Below are 18,814 nucleotides of genomic sequence, written 5' to 3'. Positions count from 1 at the left end.
ACATCTGTTGTATTAGTGTGTTCATTAACATTTAAAGGAGGAGCGGATGGTATTGATCACGCCTATTAAAATTAGACCATCGTGCAGTAGTGACTGATTAGAAATCCTCTTGCTGCACCGGCATTGCTGGTTAAAGCAACAGTGAGTGAACTTGTCAAAAAAAAAAGAAGTCTCAGCAAGATCTAGTTTTCCATCTCATTTTTATCACTCTTAATGTGCTATCCCTATCTTGGTAATAATTCATTATAAGTCAAAATATGCTTATGTTTTCACCCCCCCCAGTACTTTACGAAGCCGAACAATTTATTTCCATGTTTTACCAACACGCAGCTAGAAGATGATGCACGGCAATGTGGAAAATCAGATTGTCTTGGGCAACTACACCTCAGCAAATGTCTGCTCTTTGGAAAGGAGCCATGCTGCGTTTTCTTAGGATTTTCGTACAAGTCTGTTAAAGCCAATCATATTTAAGTACCAGTATGTCTAGATTTGCACACTAGGAGCTGGACACACTGCCCTCCATCCATACACATACCCTCGGCAGTGCTACGCCCTCCCTCCATGGCTGACTCCACAAGTGGCACAAAATACCACTGCTGTAGAGCCGCCCCTTGTTTTCCTGGCTCTCCTTTCTCTTGGTCTTCATATCTCCACACACTGATGTTGCTGTTTACTTAATCCCCAAAAGGTACCTGGATTTTCCTTTTCCACAGTTTAAAATGCTCTGAATTATAAGAAGCCAGCTCTGGGATGGCTGCTGGAATGGATGATGAAAAATAGCAGAGAACTCATGAAGGCAAATTCAGGACTGGATGTCCAAAGTGAGTGAGTATTTGCATCCAATGGGGATAATGTTTATAAAAATCAGATACTTTTTTTTTTTTTAAATTAAAGTGTGAGACTGACTGTCAGAGCTTGCACAGAATCTGTTTGTTCGTTCGGCAACATTTTACTCCGGATCTTGTGGGAATCACAAGAGTTGCCTAGCTCCCCCTGGATGCCAGACATTGGCAGAAAGGTTTCAGGGTGAACAGCAGCGTCTCTCTCCAGCCATTAGTTCTTAACCCAGCCGGTGGGTTGGGAGGGAGGAAGCAGTGCTCAGCTCAGACAGGAAGAGCAGGTTAACCTCAGCATTACAGGCTTTCTGAAACCTTACAGGCTTCCCCCTGCAGCTGATGTCCTCATGGCATGAGCAAAAATGATGCTGAGACTTCTTTCTTTTTCTGCCAACAAAATGTGTGGTTCAATTTTCTTAAGCTTTTTTTTTTGTCTTTCCCATATACCTAAGGATGTCTTTAAAAAAAAAAAAAAAAAAAGAAAAACAGGAGAATGGAGACCAGGCACTTAACATGGAGGTTAGCAATCATTCTTCTTTAGCTCTGCAAGGTGTCCCAAAGCTGGGTCTGACCCTGGTGGATATTGGCTTCCTAAGGACACAAATTTCCCAGCAGTGCTGGGGTACCTGCCGCTACTGTCAGAGGGACTGGTCGTAAAAGGCAAGTGTCCTGGGGACCCGCTCCACAGAGGGACCAACAGCCAGCCCAGCAGCCTGGCGCGGTGCTTCACGGGGAAGGGGCCAAGCAACTGCACTTTCAAAGCGCGTGTTCCCTGTGTCCTGCAGGTCGGAGGCATGTGTGCTGCTGTGCTGCAAACTAGCTGGTGGTTCCAGCACCTGTGAACTCTGCTCCTAAGCATAGCAGGCAGCATGTGAATGTGAGACTCCCTGGAGCAAAAACACTGCCCAGTCCTGCAAACACAGACGGCTTTTGTTCACATGCACCCGGGGCTCGAGAGGGCTGCCCACGTGCACCTTGCTCGACAGAGCTGAAGGCATTTCTGAAAGGGGCAGAGCTGCTCAGAGGGCTTTTGTAGCTGCTCATCTGCCTGGGCAGGGAGAGGATGAAACAGCACAATAACCCATCTCCCAGCTCAACCCCTCACACAAGCCCTTCGTTTTCCCATGGAGCCTTTGCAAATTCACAGAACGATGATTGTCGCAGAGGTGACAGCCCACTGAACAGTCCAAGGGGCCCCAAAATCATAAACAACCCCAGGCTGTTCCTCACCCTAACCCTTTGTGACATGAGTAGACCATCAATCTGTCCCGGGGCAGCAGAGCTGCAGAGGTCGCTTTTTATGGCCTGGGCAGGAATTTTACCCAGCTCAGTGATTGATTTGGGCAGCGCTGTAATCTCTCTCTTGCAACATTTCTAGTTGTTGCTTTGGCCTCATATTGATTTCAAAACACATACCGAAACGTTATGCCTGTGCTGCGCTTGTCAGGAAAATAAACAGAAGCAATGGTCAGAGAGGGGAGATGGGGTGGCCGTCCGACCCCGTTTTGCTGGGGAACGCAGCTGCCAGGGATTCAGGCTGCCCAACTGCCGCCACGGTGCACTGTACCTCTGTGCTGGGGAGGATCTGGTCATACTGACTGGGTGGGATGGGATGACCGTGGGTCCTGGTCATCCTGCGCTGATGCTGCTGAGACCTGCCTGTAGCAGGGGGGACACCAGTGGCCCCTCTGTCTCCCCATCTACACCCAGATCTCAGTGATGCTATGCCAGCAGACATAACACTGCCATGCTCCCAGGAATGGTGGTTTTCAGGGCTGGGGTTCATGGGTGTCATTGCTGCTGGTTGATTACTTCCCTGAAATGCTAGAGAAAGCCAACCCAGTTCCTGTTCAGCTTGGAGGGAAGAGTGCCCATTCACACCTCCCCGCAGCACTGCCACAGCTGAGCTAACGCCCTGTGAGAACCTGCTTTCTCGCTGGCATTGGTGTGAAACGGGGATGGGTGTTTCTGGACATTGTTTACTTTTTAAAGAAAATATTTGCTACTGCAGTTTTGCTCTTTCTAACCTGCTCCCACTGATTATTTTCTAGCAATTGGCTATGTCTGCCAGCAATGCCACCCTCCCTGCCACACCCCAAAGCCCATAAGCTGACCAGGATCTGGCAACTTGCTGAGCTGATTTAAGGAGCAGAAGTTGCCCAAACCCTCTGTGTCCCCCCTCCCTCCTCACTCAGAGCAACAGCCCCCAGCCGGGGCACCTCTTACCACTGCCCTCCTCTCCAGCTCAGCTGATGCTGCTGAGGATCAAACTGCAAGTATTTTAAGACTTTCTATAAACTTGCTGCCAAGAATACTGGACCATGCATCAAAGATAAGCACTTGATTTTTTTTGATTGTGCTAGAGAATGCACTTTGACCTAATTATTATTATTATTATTATTACTTTAGGCTGGGAAAGACAGGCAGTTGCTTTTGTAATTGTGGAAAAACCCCAAACCAAGAGACCTCCTGACATCTCACATCACTAAAATGGAACCAAATAGCTGTGCTACCTCTGAAAATTATATGACAGAATTATTTTCTGTACATGTGTCCAGGATAGAAGGGTTTTTACATAATTTTCTTATCTAATGAAGTGCCAAAGCTTAGCAGTTCAAGCCAGTTTGTTGCAAAAAGTTAGAGGTTATGGAGGAGAAGTCTATTACGGCAATAACACTAATAAGGGTCCGCCAAGATCATGTTACGTGTAAACACAGGGTATTTGAGATGAACGTCTCAGAAGAAAGAGGAACAGCGCTGGGAGGCAGTGGCAGCCCAGGGTAGCTGAGAGCGGGGGGTAAAGCATGCGGCCCCTCTCTGCAGCTCCCACCCCAGCACCACCTATGCTCCCCCCAGTCACATCCCACCACTCCCGCCCTGGCCCCCTGCCTGCCCCCAGGGTTGGTGCTTCCTCCTAGAAACTTCATGAGGCGGTTATAGCAGGTGCTGACGGACTACAGACACGAACACTGTGCTATGTAGAATGAAGTGGCTTAACATACCTTGGGCTCAATGGACACACTTATTTTCCTGCCTTAGCAAGAAAGGTGAGGGCTCCCTGCAGCAGAGAGAGGGCATTTCCCTTATGCTGTGAAAAAACACAAGAAGGGCCTGAAACCTTGAGGTGTGCCCTGCAGACCCCCTGGCAGGCAGTAGTGAGCACCAGGGAAGGCTTTCTAGCTGTCCTCCCCTTCCTCCCTCCTGAGGAGGCTGCCAGAAGAGAGGTTCCTGGGGAGAAGGTTAAGCCACCGCCTGTCCCCCAACTCCCATCCTCTCCCAGCAAGCGCATCTCACTGAAAGTTGGTGGAGGCAATGCAAATCAACATTCACAAAGAGGCAGTGGCAAAGCTTATATAAAAGGGCAAAAAACAGATTGCAGTAAGCATTTTTGATTATTTTCTGATAGCCTCCTGTTTCCCACAGCTATGCATTTGCAGAACATTTTGTAAGCAATTTCTTTATGATGTGACTTAATCTATTTTGTGTTTTCAAAGGGAAATATAAATCAAAGCCCAAGAGTGAAAGGGCTGGGATCTTGAGCTTTTAAAAGTGGCTACTGCATATCAACAACAGCTACTTTTGATCAACATTTTTTGCTATGCATTTTGTGGAATGGCTACAGGATACTCAAATGAGCATTATAATTACAATCCATAATGTGCATCACAATGCTCTGGGCTCTGAATGATCTGCTACGACGTATACTTGGAACAATCATTAAGATTTCTATCAAAACTGACCACATTTCAGCCATTCTCTTAGTACGCTGATGAACATAGGTTCCTAGAGGCATTTATCAACTGCACTTTTTCCCTCCCTGGGCTGTATTTATTCTTTTGGTTTTCCTTCTCTTATTCTTTCCATTTTTATGGTCTCACCAGTTTGTGTCAAAGAAACACAGTATTGAATAGGATCAGACATGATCACCTTCAATTCAACATGCAGGATGCATTTGCACCCAGCCTTTACTAATAAGGAACTTACAGCAAAGCACAAGGAGATACAAACCTGTTAAATTAAAAGGGGAAAATATATTTTTCCTTGGAGAAAGAAAAAAGGAAAAATATGTTGATTGCATTGTGGAGGTATTTTGTGGAGCTGGTACAGCTGGTCTTGGGTATAAAATGATTATACACGCTAAATATTTAAATTTACATTTATTGTACAAATTCTGGTTCTGCCTATCAGAGCACAATGTTGAAGTATTTACAGTAAAAAAGTACTTCATAAAAATTAATGTCTAGCAAACATGTAGAGGTCTAACTATAATTAAATCTCCAAAAGTGGCCATCCTCCTGCTTCTGTATAAGAACAAGTGTCCTTTCTGGGTTGCAATCAGTAGCAGGTTACCTGATTATACACCTTATTATGTCTTGTAGAGTAGTGTTAGCCACTGGAGGGTGACATGTGAACAAATACATATGCTTGATCAGATCTTTAACAGAAACACACCTTTCAAGAGAGAGAAAAACAATTAGTGTGTGTTATAGGTTACCGATTTACAATTTACATCATAAATCAATGTCTGATTATTTTAATGCAAAATGTTTTTAGCTTCATTTTATTGCACTAACGGTTTCAATAACACACTATAATTTGCTCAGATGAAGAGGTGATTGGACAGCTCTTACAGAAATTTTTAATTACTGTCATTAGTGGCTGCAATCTTATTCTTTTCTATGGAGCTAAGATACGTGTTATTGCATTGTACTACAGGTACTCTGCGGTAGTCAGAATCCAAACTCTCCCTTTCCACTGAAATACTTGCATCTATAAATCTGTGTCACTGTGCATGTCCCATCACAATAATTACTAGCATCACACAAACATTAATTAATGTATCCACATGCTGGTTTAGGCAGGTAGAAATGTATTGCTCCAATTTAAAAAAAAAAAAAAAAAAGAGGGAAACAAGAGCATAAAGTGTGTTGTCCATAGTTAAGATAGGAAGTGTGTAGGAGAGCCAGGGATGGGGCAGCAGGAGTCCTGCCTCCGGAGAGAAAAGCTGTGTTGCAATGCCGCAGCCGAAATCTGCGGGATGACGTGCAGGACAGCACTTGTCCTTCGTCCTGGGGGAACAAAGGTCACATTTGCTGTTTCTGACAATGGAGCTATTGTTGTTGCAGGTCCATGTTCTTGCTACTGCTTGAAGCTCCTAATACGTAAACAACTGTGATTCCCGTAGATGGATGCAGAAAGCGTTGCATGCTCAATCTACTGCACGTCCCTCTGTAATTTCAGCCGATTCCCTTAGCAGGTCTTCCAAGGGCCGCCTACCATGTACTGACAACTCATTTCAAAGAAAGATGAGAATTTAAAATACTATTTTCTTGGAAACACCTGATAAAATACTCCAGACATGAGCCCTGAGGGGTGAGCTCGCCCTGCAGCTGGGCAGCAGGGGAGACAGAGAGGCTGGTAGCACTGGACAGGCCATGCAGGACCTGGACTGGGGGACCGAACGGGCAGGGATGTTTTCTTCCACTCACATTAGCCTAATTTGAGTTAAGTGTGGCTGAAAATGCAATACTCACCTGGGTTCAGCTTTGCATGTCCTCAGCTACTGTAAGTAGGTGGATGTAGGACAGTGGTGCTGCATACATCTCAACAAACATTAAGAAACTTTTTCTGTCATGGTAAAGCCAGTTGGTAAGTTTGTTCTGCCCATCCACCGAGGGCATCTGGGCCCTGCAGGGTAGAACAGGGGTGCAAAGGGCATGAAGATGAAAACAGGGGAAATGACAGCGGCGCAGGTCACAAAAGCCATCTCCTGAGTTACAGACACTCATTTTCTGGTACCCTGCACTGTACTGTAGGAAGGGAAGCCCTTGCCCTTCACATACTTCCCATTTCTCTCCTCCCTTTCCTGCCCCCTTCTCCCTAATTCTCTGTAAAATAGCTGAGTTGACATACACAATTTTCAATAAATTAATTATTTTTCACGTTAAAAAAAAAAGCTGAAAATACAGTTCACAAAATGTCCTGTCTGGTTTCCCCACAAAGTCCCTGCTCTGGCCTATTAATTTTAAAGCTATTTGACTACGTACGTTGTTTGAAGAATGCTGTTTCCATTAAGTATTAAATGGAAAATTAACTGCAGTCTGAAGTAGGGATTCAGCTAGCCCCATCAGTACTCCATAACATTTCATATGATGCTCTTAAAAGCTGTGAAGGTTGGCTACTTTTCTAGTAAAATCCTGATAATCATGATTCAAGATGTTAAGGGCTGTTAGTGTTGGGAAACTGGATCTCTTCTTCCATGTAAGTAAACTAGTATTTGTAGATTTTTTTTTTCTGAAGGAAGTAAAGCTACATCAAAATTCCAGAAACATCCCCCCTTCCCAACGGAGCTGTCTTGGTTGGAAACCATCTGGGTGACAATCCTCCACTAATGTGGATTTAGAGGAATCGAGTGTGGTCTAGTCTCCAGAGAACCGGGTTTAGTTCACCCGCTTTTGTGTGTGCACTGAGAAGCCAGCGGTGCAGGTAAGTATGTAATTATGGGCTTATTTAAAATGGAGATTCTTTTACATGACAGATTGCAGCACGCGCAGGAAGAATAATGCCCACAGAAAATAGAAAACCTCCGCGAGGGCTCTTGTACTCTATTGTACTGTAGCCTATTTACAGGCTTTGGCTTAGAGAAGATTCGTGGTTTGCTTTACACAGGCGCAGCTCCGTGTGCGGGCTGCACGTGCATGGGGCCTCCTTCCCTTGCACCGGTTGCAACAGGGACTCGCCTGCTGTTGAGAAGGCACCTGGAAATGCTGAGCAGCTACAGTTGCACTGGTATTGAGCCCCGCTCAAACCACAGGATAAACGGAGGATTATAGCAAACACCGGGGCCGCAAATCCCATACAGCTTCCTCAGGGCTTCTCCCGTTACTATTGCTGCCAAATACTGGTCGCGCAGCCGTTATTTTGCTGCGTTCAACGGCTGTATTTGATTTAATGCGATATTACAAACATTACGTAAAATGGTTTACAGCGACTGATGATCTATGTTCTTCTGGCGTGTCTTCAAGTAATAATTAGTTTGCAAAGAGCAACGCAGCCAACTTCTTTGTAAAATCCTGTTGCACTGCTGTATGCCCAAGGGAGCAGAGGCAACGGGCGTCACCCACGACACCACTCCTACGGCTGAGCCGCACTCGTGCAGCACCGGCAGATAAGGCCTCACTCACCGGGGCAGCCCAGGAAAGCGTGCGTGCGCTGCGTGGGTTTTTTAATCAGGTGCACTTTTACTGTGCCGCTGAATGCAGGGCCCCGAGGGGTGCAGGGTGCCCAGGGGGTACGCAGAGGCTGCTCCACCCCTGGGGGCAGCCGGGACGCAGGGCCCCGCCTTTCTTTGGTGGAGAAACCCCCTCTGCCCCTGAAAACTGGCAGGTTTGGGGGTTTTACTTCAGAGCGGTGGAAACACATCCAGGTCTGACACAGAAAACTAAAAATACTTAGAGAGACTACGTGGCCTCCGCCGCTCGGGGGCCCTGCCCCCTCATCCCGCGGGGGCGGCTCGGCACGGGGCGGCCCTGGCCCCTGCGCGCGCCCCTCCCCTCTGGCACGCGAGTCCCGCGGCGTTCCGACCGGGAGCTTTTCGCGCCACAGGGCCAGGCCCTTGCAGCTCCACAAACTCCGACCGCGAATAGAAAAAAAATAAAATAGGGCCCCCGCACCAGCCCCTCCGGGGCGTCCCGAGAGAGCTAACGACCTCCTCAGCAGGGATGGGCGGGCGAGCGCGAGGCGGGCACGCCGGGTGCCCGATCCCGAGGGGGTGTCAGCTGCATCTGCCAGGACGCGGGCGCCAACGCGGGAAAGGCGCCGCCGGGCCCCGCCCCCCGCGGTCCCAGCCGCTTTGGCGCGAACCTTCAGTTCCCCGGTGCTCGCCCTGCCGCCGCCAGCATGGGTCCGCCGCGCCCGCAGGTGAGCGCTGCCCGTGGCGGGGGTCTGCCCGCCGTGCTCGCGGCACGGCTGCGGATCGCTGCTGCTGCTGCTGCTGCTGCTGCTGGCGGCGGGGGGGCTGTGGCTCTTTGCGGCCGCGCTCTCCCGGGGCCCTGCGGGGTCTCACGGCCGGGGCAGGCCGGGCTGCGGGGAGGCTGGTGGGGTCGGGCAGGGCACTGTGGGGGCAGCCCCGCCACGCGGACCGGCAGCCCCGGGCCTCCTGCCCCGCCGTGGTGCTGGAGTGCCCCGCGCTCGGCGGTGCCCGCGCCCGCCTGGCTGGGGTAGGGGTCCCGGCTTCGGAGCCGCGCTCGGCGGGGTGCGGGCGGCTGTGGCGGGGGGCGGCCGGCCCGGCGCCAGCCTCCCGGCGCCCCCCGCCTTCTGCCTGCCGCCTCGCAGCTGCCACGGCTGGGGGCGCGAGGGCGGCCGTTGGCCGTGGCGCGCGGGGCCTGCTGCGGGGGGAAGGCACCTCCCGGCGGGGGGGGCGGCCCCGCTGTGGGGGCCTGGAGCCCGCGGTCTCGGGGGAGCGGGGCGGAGGGGGTCGCTGTGGGGCGCGGAGGCGGGCGGCCCCGCGGTGTGCGTGTGGGGGCGGCACCGTCTTAGCGGGAGCGGGAGGCGGGGAGAGCTGCCCGCGCCCCTGGCCGGCGTGCGGGCCGTGCCGGCGGCCGCGCCCGAGCGGGGGAGGCGTATTTGCGTGCCGATGGCGATGCCGGTCTCCTGGCCTGAGCTTCGCAGTGCTGGGCGGCCCCGTGCTGGAGGCCCTCCGGTGCAGCCCGGCCTGCCGCGGCAGAGTTTCTCCGGCTGGGCGCTCCCTCAACCGCGGCAGGCGACGCCAGGAACGGCCCCTTTTGTGTCTGGGGCCGCGGCCGGGCCGGGCAGCTTTTCTGCTCCTCGTCAGCACCAGCAAAACTGTGAAGCGTGGGCAAGCCTCGGGAGTGCTGCCGTGCCGCTCCAGCGAAAAGCAGTGTGCTGAACGGTGCTGGGGAGAGGATGGAGGTCTTTAAATTGCTCTGGCTAGTTACTCTTCAATCCACATTTATAAAATATTTGGCCCAGTCGGCTGGGCCTACGAACTGGTAACGGTTAGAGTGCTTGACTTGGGCAGCATCCAAGTGTGGGTGCAGCAGGCTTGGCCGTCAGGTCGCCGCCGCCCTGGGGAGGTGAAATGGGTCACTGCCAGTGGAAACATTCCCTGGGAAATTAAAACCTGAAGCCCATCAAAAAAGGTATTTCAACCTGGTAATAAAATAAAAACAAAACAGCAAGCTGTTGTGTCTAGAACAGTTGTTTCAAAGCTTTTCTCTTCTGTGGATGTGATCCTTAGTCCCTTCCTTAACAGCTGCAGTGTATTTAGTGTTTGCCTCAAACTAAAAGTAATTAATAAATCAAAGCAGATTTCTAGGTACTATTTGTGCGCTTGTACTTTTTTCCAGCATTGTCTATAATGAGTGGAGAAGGATAGGATTTTTGTGTATATTTCCACTTGGCTGTTTGCATAAAAGAAGTGCTTCTAAATACTGAACAAAACTCGTATATACTCATCTATACATAAACTATTCCCATTTCTAACTTCGGGAATTATTTCAAAGCTGATGATAATTCTGCTGACTTGTATTCAAGACTGTTAAACATCCTAAAATGTTCAAACTTACTAAACTTCAATTTAAGGATGTTCTTAAAAGCTAGTATGCTACAGTAGGTCTCTTATTAATGGTGTTGCTATTGTCCTTTTGCAGCGCCGAGGTTGTTCAGGAAGGAAAAACTTCACAGCATTCCGAAATACGAAACTGATTCCCATGGAAACATCCTCATCCTCCGATGACAGTTGTGACAGTTTTGGTTCTGATAATTTTGCAAACACGGTAAGTACAGTACAAGAACAAATAAAACTGAATGTGCAGTGCTAGTGAAGCTTGCAAAAATGTAAAGCTAGTAAATGTTTTGTGCACGATTAAAACTGCTTGCTCTGCTTATGTTTTTGTATAGTAGTTATAAATCTATGCTATATGCTGTAATTTCTTTTCACTCTTCGCTTGTGCTTCTAGGTGGTAATTGTTAGAAACAGATTAGCTATTTATTTTAGCCTTTGAAATGTCACCTAACCTAACATGCCTGATAATTTGCAACTGCGGTTCTGAAACCCCTTGTTAAATGCCTTAACTGTTTTTTTCTTTATTAAAAAACCTATTTGCTTATACTGCACTTGTAATTGTGAATAATTTTCTGTACAACTTCAGTTAAAGGATATTTTATTCTTCATAGAAATGCAAGTTTAGGTCGGATATTAGAGAAGAACTGGCAAAAATTTTTCACGAAGCCTCTGATGATGAATCCTTCTGTGGCTTTTCAGAAAATGAGATTCAGGATGCATTGGTAAGACAGTTGATTCTAGTTTGCAATTTTAAGTTCTTACACATTCTTAATTGAAAAATAATGTTAGCTTCAGCTTGAAAGTCAAATGTTGTCAGAAAGAAGCATCATTTTATTTAATTTAATGTACAGTCTAAGTAGCCATACTTTCATTTTCTTTTTGTCTCCATAAAAAGCCCTCAAGCTCCTGAGCTTTGCAAGTTCAGAATAAAATCTGCCATATGGATTTTGAAATATAATACCTCTTGAAACTGTCCTTGCTGGATGTTACTCTGTTAGACTCTAACATTTCTGGTTTCCTTAATGTGAAATGTTATGCTAGGCCGTGAACTTCAGTGAACCTGAGAAAAATTTCTGTGTGTATTGTCACGCAGTCAGATCTGCACTCTGACAGTGTAACAGGAAATGCTGTACTTCTTTAGCAGTAGAGAAATAGTGATAGGTGGTGAAATCCGCCTTCCTGCTTCTCCTTGACATCAGTGCAAGAGTAGTTTTATTGCTTAAAAAGACCAACGGTATTTAGTAGAGAAAACAGAAGTAGTACCATGTTTGGCATAAAATAGGTTTGTTGTAACTTCAGAACATGCTGAGGAATGACTAGAAAAGAATAATGTCTGATTGGAAGAGGATGTGTCTGAGTTAAATAATACACAACAGTAAAGAGAATAAGTCGGAGACAAAGTTGGAATAGATATGTAAGAAAGAGGAATCAATAACTACACATAATGGGCAACGAGAACCACATACCTGGTTTAATAAAAACCCTGTGCAAATAAGGATTGCCACTTGAGGCTGATGGTCCATGCATATGAAGCAGGAAGCCTGTTGTTACCTAAGACCAGAATGAGACTGTCTTATTCAGTCTAAACCTAAAAGTCAAAGCCTATTGCAAAATGGGCTTTTAACTAAAGAAATGAATTTCTCTCCTTGCTGAACCCTTGGTTCTTGCAAAAGTTGTAAGGAAGGCATCAGGATTCAAAGATAAGAAAATATTGGGGTTTTATAATTATTTCATTGACTGGCTCTAGAAGGAAGTTTTCACTTAGTATCGTTGACACTGTGAGATGGCTGTTCTTGACAGCTTAGAAACTTGGGTTTGACCCTGTGCTGAGAACTGTGTAGTGTCTTTCTTTACAGCCAAATACAATATGTTGCAAAATTGAGCCCTTTAAAGGCAATTCTCTTTCTTACACTCACACACAATCTATCTTTGCTGTTAGACCTGCAGGTGACAGCTAAGACTGCTGCAGCTGAAACCAAGCTCCTTTTTCTGATGTGTTGCAGCAGTACAGTGTGGCTCTCCCTGAGAGTTTTTTATACCTACCCCCCCCCCCCCCCCCCCCCCCCCCAATATACTAGAGCATTAGGACTGGAGATTTAAATGTCTAGATTTCAGCCAGATAGCCTCTTTAACCACCCCTGAACAAAATATTGTCGAACTGTATTTAATTGCAGAGCAACTCATTTGATTTATATGCTTTTGTTCTGGTTTGTTAACAGAAACTGGAGTCGGATTCAGAGGAGAATGATACAAGTGCTGAAAGTGAGGTAGCTCGGAGAAGGCAGAAATGCCCTATTCCTCTAAAAGTAGCCATGAAATTTCCATCTCGAAGATCGGAGAGGAGAAAGGGCGAGATGGAACCTCTTTCTGAAAAGCTGATGCCGGCTCCAGATTCAGACTCTGACTCTGAAGAAAAGGGTGCCATGTTTTTAGAAAAAAGAGCTTTAAACATAAAGGAAAACAAAGCAATGGCAAGTACTCAATGTCTCCCTGGGGGCAGCCCCCCCCCCCCCCTTCACTCTTAGGGGACCTCTTTGGTTGTTCAAATTAACTCTAATGGGAATTATGTGAATGCATTAAGAGGAATTTACATTCCTAATATTTAAATCTGATGCTTTATGTCCACTGGCATGTGAAAATCCATAGACTAAGTACTTCAGCAAAAATCCATAGACTTCAAGCCTAAAGAATAGGGCTTCAACATACTAAGTTCGAGCACTTTCAAATTACTTGCAGTCACTAGAACATAAATAAGACGTAAAAGTAAAAAGTTGAAGAGTGACTGCATGTCCTATAAGTAATTGTACTTCTAGCCAATTGCCCTAATCTAATAGTCTGTAATAGCACATAAACATCCTTTTAAGGCTCCACTTCCTTTTTCTTTCCCTTATTAGCTTGCAAAACTAATGGCTGAGTTGCAAAATGTTTCTGGTATCTTTGGTGGGAGAAGATCATTGCCAGCTGTCAGTCATGTAAGTATAAACTTACTATATTTGCATTCAGATTTTTGAGAGTCAAATTCTGACATTACAAAACAGGACTCTCAATTAAAAAACTTAATAAACCATGTAAGTCAAAGTCCAGTTCAGAATTTTATTGCTTCCTAAAACAGACATCCTCATTGTGCAATTCTCTTTTGATTTGTCACTGTATAAAGCAGAACAGATTAATTCATAAAGGTTAGGTGTCTCCACAGGCCAATAAAACTAAACAAGGTGCTGTGTAAATATGTATTTATACTAAGGCTGGAAATAAAGGGGGTAGCTCAGACTTTGAAGCTCAAGCCTGAATATTCTGCAAGTTTGGAGCCTTGAAAAAAACCTGACATTTGGCCTAACTAGGTCCTTAAAGAAGGTTGGGTTGTGAATCGGCAGTGTAATGAATTTCTCTGCTAATTTACCTGTAATCTGTGTGAAGATGGGAACAACACTAAAAGTTGCAGCTCCTCATAGACACGGGTTCTGCTGCTGTGTGGGGGAATTATTGTATCTTATATCTGCATGGACATAAACGTGCTTTTGACTATTTCTCTGCAGCTAGCAAAATGCCCAAGATGAATTTGCCTAGGAGGTTTTTACCTTGTGTTTTCCGATTGGAAGGCATGTCTTTTGGAGGAGGAATTCATAGTAGGGACAGGAGCTGTCTGGGTTTTCACCTGTTTCATTAGGGGCTTTTAAACTTTACCAGGGACCAAAGCGACTTCCAAGACGTTCATTGCCCAGAAGTGCTTTGAGGAGGAACCCAGACCGAAGTTCTCGGCCTCACACAAGATCCAGGTCCCTGATTGAAGGTCCTCCTACTCCTTTACCAGAAGAGGAAGATGATGACCGGTACATCTTAGTGAGAAGAAGAAAGATGTCTGATGAATACCTGGAGGTATGTTGAGGTTCTAGTTCTCCTCTTGCAGGTGGTTTTGTATCCCTTCAAGAAAATAGCAATTCATACAGAGCAATTCATGCAGAGTTGATCAAGATTATGAGTATGCCATGGCCTGGGAAGAAGTACAGAAAATAGCCTGTTGTATATGTTCTGCATTTCCCCCTGCCTTATTCTTGAAAATTCGCTTCCTCTTCCACTCCAGCAGGAATTAAGCAAGATCCAGTAGCATTTCTGCACCCTGAAGGTGACAGATCGAGTGAAGGTGCTAAAGCTGCATCCGTATCATATGTCTTTGCAAAGGTCTATTATCTCCTGTTTAAATATATGATGGGTATTTGAGACTTGGGCATTGCTTTGAAGATCACTACCTTGTTTATGTAGAGTTTTTGCTGAACATAATAATAAAAGCATTGTGTCTTCACTATTCAGCATGAAGCCCGAACTCCCAGGAGGGGTCACCGTGGTGCCATGGCTTTTCCACACGTTGTGCGCCCTGTTGAGGAGATAACAGCAGAAGAGCTGAATAATATTTGTGGATCTGCAAGAGATAAAGTATATAACAGGGCCATGGTAAGTATATTCCAACTTTGTGAAATGCATACTTTGTGAAATAATTTTGTTGTTATTCCCTGCTTGTGGTTTAGCATCAAATGGAGCACACTCCCTCTCACTGAGAGGATGGATGTGATTTTTGTGAGAAGTATGCCTGAGATCTTGAAACATTATCTCTTATCTTTCCCTGAATTCATAGAATGGCCTTTACCAAGCCAGTTAGCTTGCTTTCACCCTGGAACAACTGTAGTACCTAGGTGATACCAGCCAAGGAGAATGATTAACAGACATTGAAGATGCAATGTTAAAACAATCTTGATTCAAACTTGCAAGGTGGCTTTCTGTTTCAGGATAAGCACTGCTAGCTGCCAAAGAAATTGCTTGTTAAATGCTCTGTTTGCCTAACTAAAGAGCCATCTTTAATGTCTTGTTTCCTGAACTACTTTCTCTGTGTTCTAGGGATCCACCTGTCATCAGTGTCGCCAAAAAACCATAGACACCAAAACAAATTGTCGTAACCCTGATTGCATAGGAGTACGGGGCCAATTCTGTGGGCCATGCCTCCGCAATAGGTATGGGGAAGATGTCAGAACGGCGTTGCTGGATCCGGTAAGACAACTTTGAATATTGGCTTTATGGTGCTTAACTTGAGCAGAGAGGTGCATTGGTTACTCATAGCAAAAGAGTTTTAGCAGGGGAACTGCTTACAGTGCTGTAGTACGTAATGCAGTCCTGAGTTGATTCAAACTGAATCACAGAACCTTGTGTTGTGTAGAACTCGTTGTAGCTACTACTTCTGTAGCTTTATTTGCAGGAGTAAACTACGAGAGCAGAGCAGCTGCCAAAATATTCTTGTATTTGAACATCAGAATAGTGTTCTCTTTTGCCTTGCATTAGTGCTTAATGCCCTATGGAAAGGAACTGTATTGTGGACAAAGTTCTGCTGTTGTGGGCTGTGGAAGTGGTGCAGGAGTTGAGCAGAGTGGAATGCTTCCTGTGGTTGTGAGCAAGGCAGGCAAAGGAGAGTTTAATCCCTTGCAGACTGAAGAATTTGTACTCTTGCACTGGTTTAGACAACTTCTGCACTGCTGATGTTCACTGCAGAACTTGGTGCAGAGCAGGGCCCTCTTTTAATTTGCAGATGTGAATCATGTCTGGCATTCCGGTTCAGTTAAAAGGCTTGTTTGTCTTTTCCCTAGACCTGGAGGTGCCCACCATGTCGTGGAATCTGCAACTGTAGCTTCTGCAGACAGCGAGATGGCCGATGTGCTACAGGTGTCCTGGTCTATCTGGCCAAGTACCATGGCTATGACAATGTCCATGCCTACTTGAAAAGGTAAGTATGCCATTGTGTCAGTGGCATGGCTCTAAGTGGGATAAGCAGCTCAAAACTGGGAGAGGAGAGCTCTCCACATCCCAGTTTGTCAGGTAAATCTCAAGATCAGTCCATGTTGCCTTTAGAATCTGAGATTTTGCCATGCAATTTTTCTGACATGTTGGTTCTTACCCAAAACAAGTGGTATATCCACTCTGTCTTTTGGCTCTCAACTTCAGCTGTGTTTATTGTCAGGGCTTCCACTAATTTGTCTAAAGAGTTTCCAAACAGTGTTTTGCTACAAGCTAACTCATGTTTTTACTTGTCTTTCAGTCTGAAACAAGAACTTGGAATGGAAGACTGAAGCTGTGACTGCCTTTAAATTACGTACTCTTTCACCAATGTCATATTATTGCCTACAGTGAATTGTTTAATCAAATGAGATTACAAAGCCAGTGCCTGCCTTCCCTCCCCTTTTGGGTAAAAAGGATAAAGAACTTTCACTTATCTCAGTGCAAATCATATTTGGGAGAACTGTTTAATGAAGGTCTTTGCCCACAGGCCATTGTTTTCTTTTTAAACAACTTTGCAAATCAGATAGCATCAGTCCTTGTGTTCATGCCAATAAGGTTTTTTGTTGGGTGCTTTTTTTTATTTTCCTGAAAGGAGATGGGGCTTTAAGCCATTAGAGTTTTATTCATGCAGTGATCTGTGCTGCAGGTTTATTTATGCTTTGAAGTTGATCACAAAAAAGATACAGATGTTCTGAAAATTCAGGGCACTGTTCCCCACAGAACCAACCGGGGAAAGGTATGTGCTTAACTCCAGGCCAACTTCTGCTGCAATACAGACTCTTACTGAACATAAATGATCAAATAGAAGCTAAGAGTTCTCTAAAACAACAATGCATTCTTAAGTTGAAAAAGGAAGCCCTAAAAGTTGCAGCTGAGCAGTCTCCAAGCACTAATACTTGGTTTTATAGAGTACTCAAAGTGCACATTGGCCATTTTAAGGGAGATTCTCTGAGTGACTTAAAAAATGCAGCAGAAGCAGCTGGGGGTGGCACTTTGTATTTTTGCTCAGATCAGAGGAGGCCACTGCTGAAAGCTTCCACAGCACCAGCACTAGCATTGCCTAGTGATGACAGTGATGTGAGCGTATGGGTATACATTGTGGAGTGACCACTCTGTCTAAAACAGAATGTACCCTTTGTTAAATTACTGGTTTTGTGGGTTCTCTTCTCCCTGCTTTTGCTGCAACTGCGGAACTGCTTCTTTGCAGAATCAGCACTGGTCCTGGGGAGGAGGGATGCCTCTAGACCAGGGCTTGGTTAAGTAGAGGGGTAGTGGTTTATGTGGCTGTTGGCCAACCACAAGTGGATGAAAGATGGTAACTTGTTGAATTTGGTTATCAGGAAAAGGGGCAATGACAAACAATCACTGGTATCAGAAGCCTGAATTTTTTTACCTCTGAAAAAAATTAAAAAGCAAGGACTTTATAAGCTACAGTCCAGCTTAAAGTGAGTTATTCTTCCAGTTGCATAGAGGAGCATAAACATAAATAGATAATGTTCTCAAGAGACACCCTGGTTGTAGTAACAGATGAGGAAGAATGATTGCCTCCTCAAAAAGGCTTTTAAAAATAAATAAAAAGGGAGATATAATGGGTTGCATACCGTTTGTGAGCACTTACAAATGTGGTTAGTGCTGCGGGCTCCTCCTTAACAGTCCAGCCATATTTCTGTATTTGGCTCCGCATGATTGTAGAAGGATATTTTGCATGATACTGTTAATGAAGCATGACTACAGCAAAAACGGAACTGAAGAATTCTAATGTGCTGTGTGGATGGGGTCTATGTGTACTCGGTGCTGTAGAAAAGAAGGTGCTGTCAAAATTGGATCCAAAGAACCACAAAGTGTATGAATGTGCTGAGTGTGGTTATGGAAACTACTGTATAAGCTTTGTATAAGGTTTAGAATGCAATGTTATAAATAACGTACAGTTGAATAGTAGAAGAATCAACTTGCTTTTATTGAGCACTAGAACAAAACATGGGTTCAGACTTCTCTGCTTGCACAGTATTTGCACTGTGTGTATACGTAATGGTCCACAGTTTATACCTTTCTGGGAATTACATCAGTGTGTGTGGGAGGGGAGGAGAAAGAAAATTAGAAACAAAATATATTTATGTCTCAGACTTGCAGTTCTGTTTCATAAATCATCTGTCCTATTGAAAATCTCCTGTCCTCTCTTTGTTTTTATAGTGTGAGTAGCTGTGCAATCTGAGGTGGAGAGTGCTCTACTCTCTAGGTACGTTTCATGAAGGAACTCTAGAAATACATGTCTGACAGCTAAGAGCGATTCCCTGCCCTCCCCCCAATTCCTGGGCTTTCCTTCTGATTGCTAGAGTGTGAAAGGACTGTGCTAAAAGCAAACCCTTGCGTCATATCATGGAGACTGCTGTATTTAGATTTACTCAGATCTGCAATGTTCTGTATGAAGTTTTTTATTTTGAAAATAAAAACTTTCTGGGTTAGAATTTTTGTCTCTTAACTCTTTTTAAGAAGCTCATTAGAGCTGTACTTAGATTTTACCACCTTTCAGGTAAACTTTTGTTGCGAAGTAAAGGAGTTGGTTGCTCCCATC

General features: G+C 45.5%; 1 protein-coding gene across 4 annotated transcripts; it reads left to right on the top strand.

Moving 5' to 3' along the window:
- The first annotated feature begins 8,618 nt into the window (after positions 1-8,618).
- CDCA7 (cell division cycle associated 7) lies at positions 8,619-18,701 on the top strand. 4 transcript variants are annotated; one of them, XM_075511743.1, is made up of 10 exons: positions 8,619-8,756; positions 10,508-10,633; positions 11,034-11,144; positions 12,642-12,893; positions 13,317-13,394; positions 14,110-14,298; positions 14,731-14,871; positions 15,313-15,462; positions 16,053-16,189; positions 16,502-18,701. In XM_075511743.1, exons 1-10 carry the CDS (start codon positions 8,736-8,738, stop codon positions 16,530-16,532), a joined length of 1,236 nt encoding a protein of 411 aa, XP_075367858.1. In that variant the 5' UTR covers positions 8,619-8,735; the 3' UTR covers positions 16,533-18,701. The 4 variants fall into 4 exon arrangements, with proteins under 4 accessions (XP_075367858.1, XP_075367859.1, XP_075367860.1 ...); XM_075511744.1 differs by lacking the exon at positions 8,619-8,756 and adding an exon at positions 9,484-9,767; XM_075511745.1 differs by lacking the exon at positions 8,619-8,756 and adding an exon at positions 9,487-9,784.
- The last annotated feature ends 113 nt before the right edge of the window (positions 18,702-18,814 follow it).

Source organism: Mycteria americana, chromosome 9, assembly GCF_035582795.1.
Source record: "Mycteria americana isolate JAX WOST 10 ecotype Jacksonville Zoo and Gardens chromosome 9, USCA_MyAme_1.0, whole genome shotgun sequence".
NCBI lineage: Eukaryota > Metazoa > Chordata > Aves > Ciconiiformes > Ciconiidae > Mycteria > Mycteria americana.
The sequence above is the reverse complement of the archived record's forward strand: the minus strand, read 5'-3'. Positions and strand labels throughout refer to the sequence as shown.

Bases quoted from the DNA above. Each gene is read 5' to 3' on its own strand.
- CDCA7 (XM_075511743.1), top strand. From the start codon at position 8,736: ATGGGTCCGCCGCGCCCGCAG. The intron at 11,145-12,641 runs GTAAGACAGTTG...GTTTGTTAACAG, and splicing joins ATGAGATTCAGGATGCATTG to AAACTGGAGTCGGATTCAGA. The intron at 14,872-15,312 runs GTAAGTATATTC...TCTGTGTTCTAG, and splicing joins AAGTATATAACAGGGCCATG to GGATCCACCTGTCATCAGTG.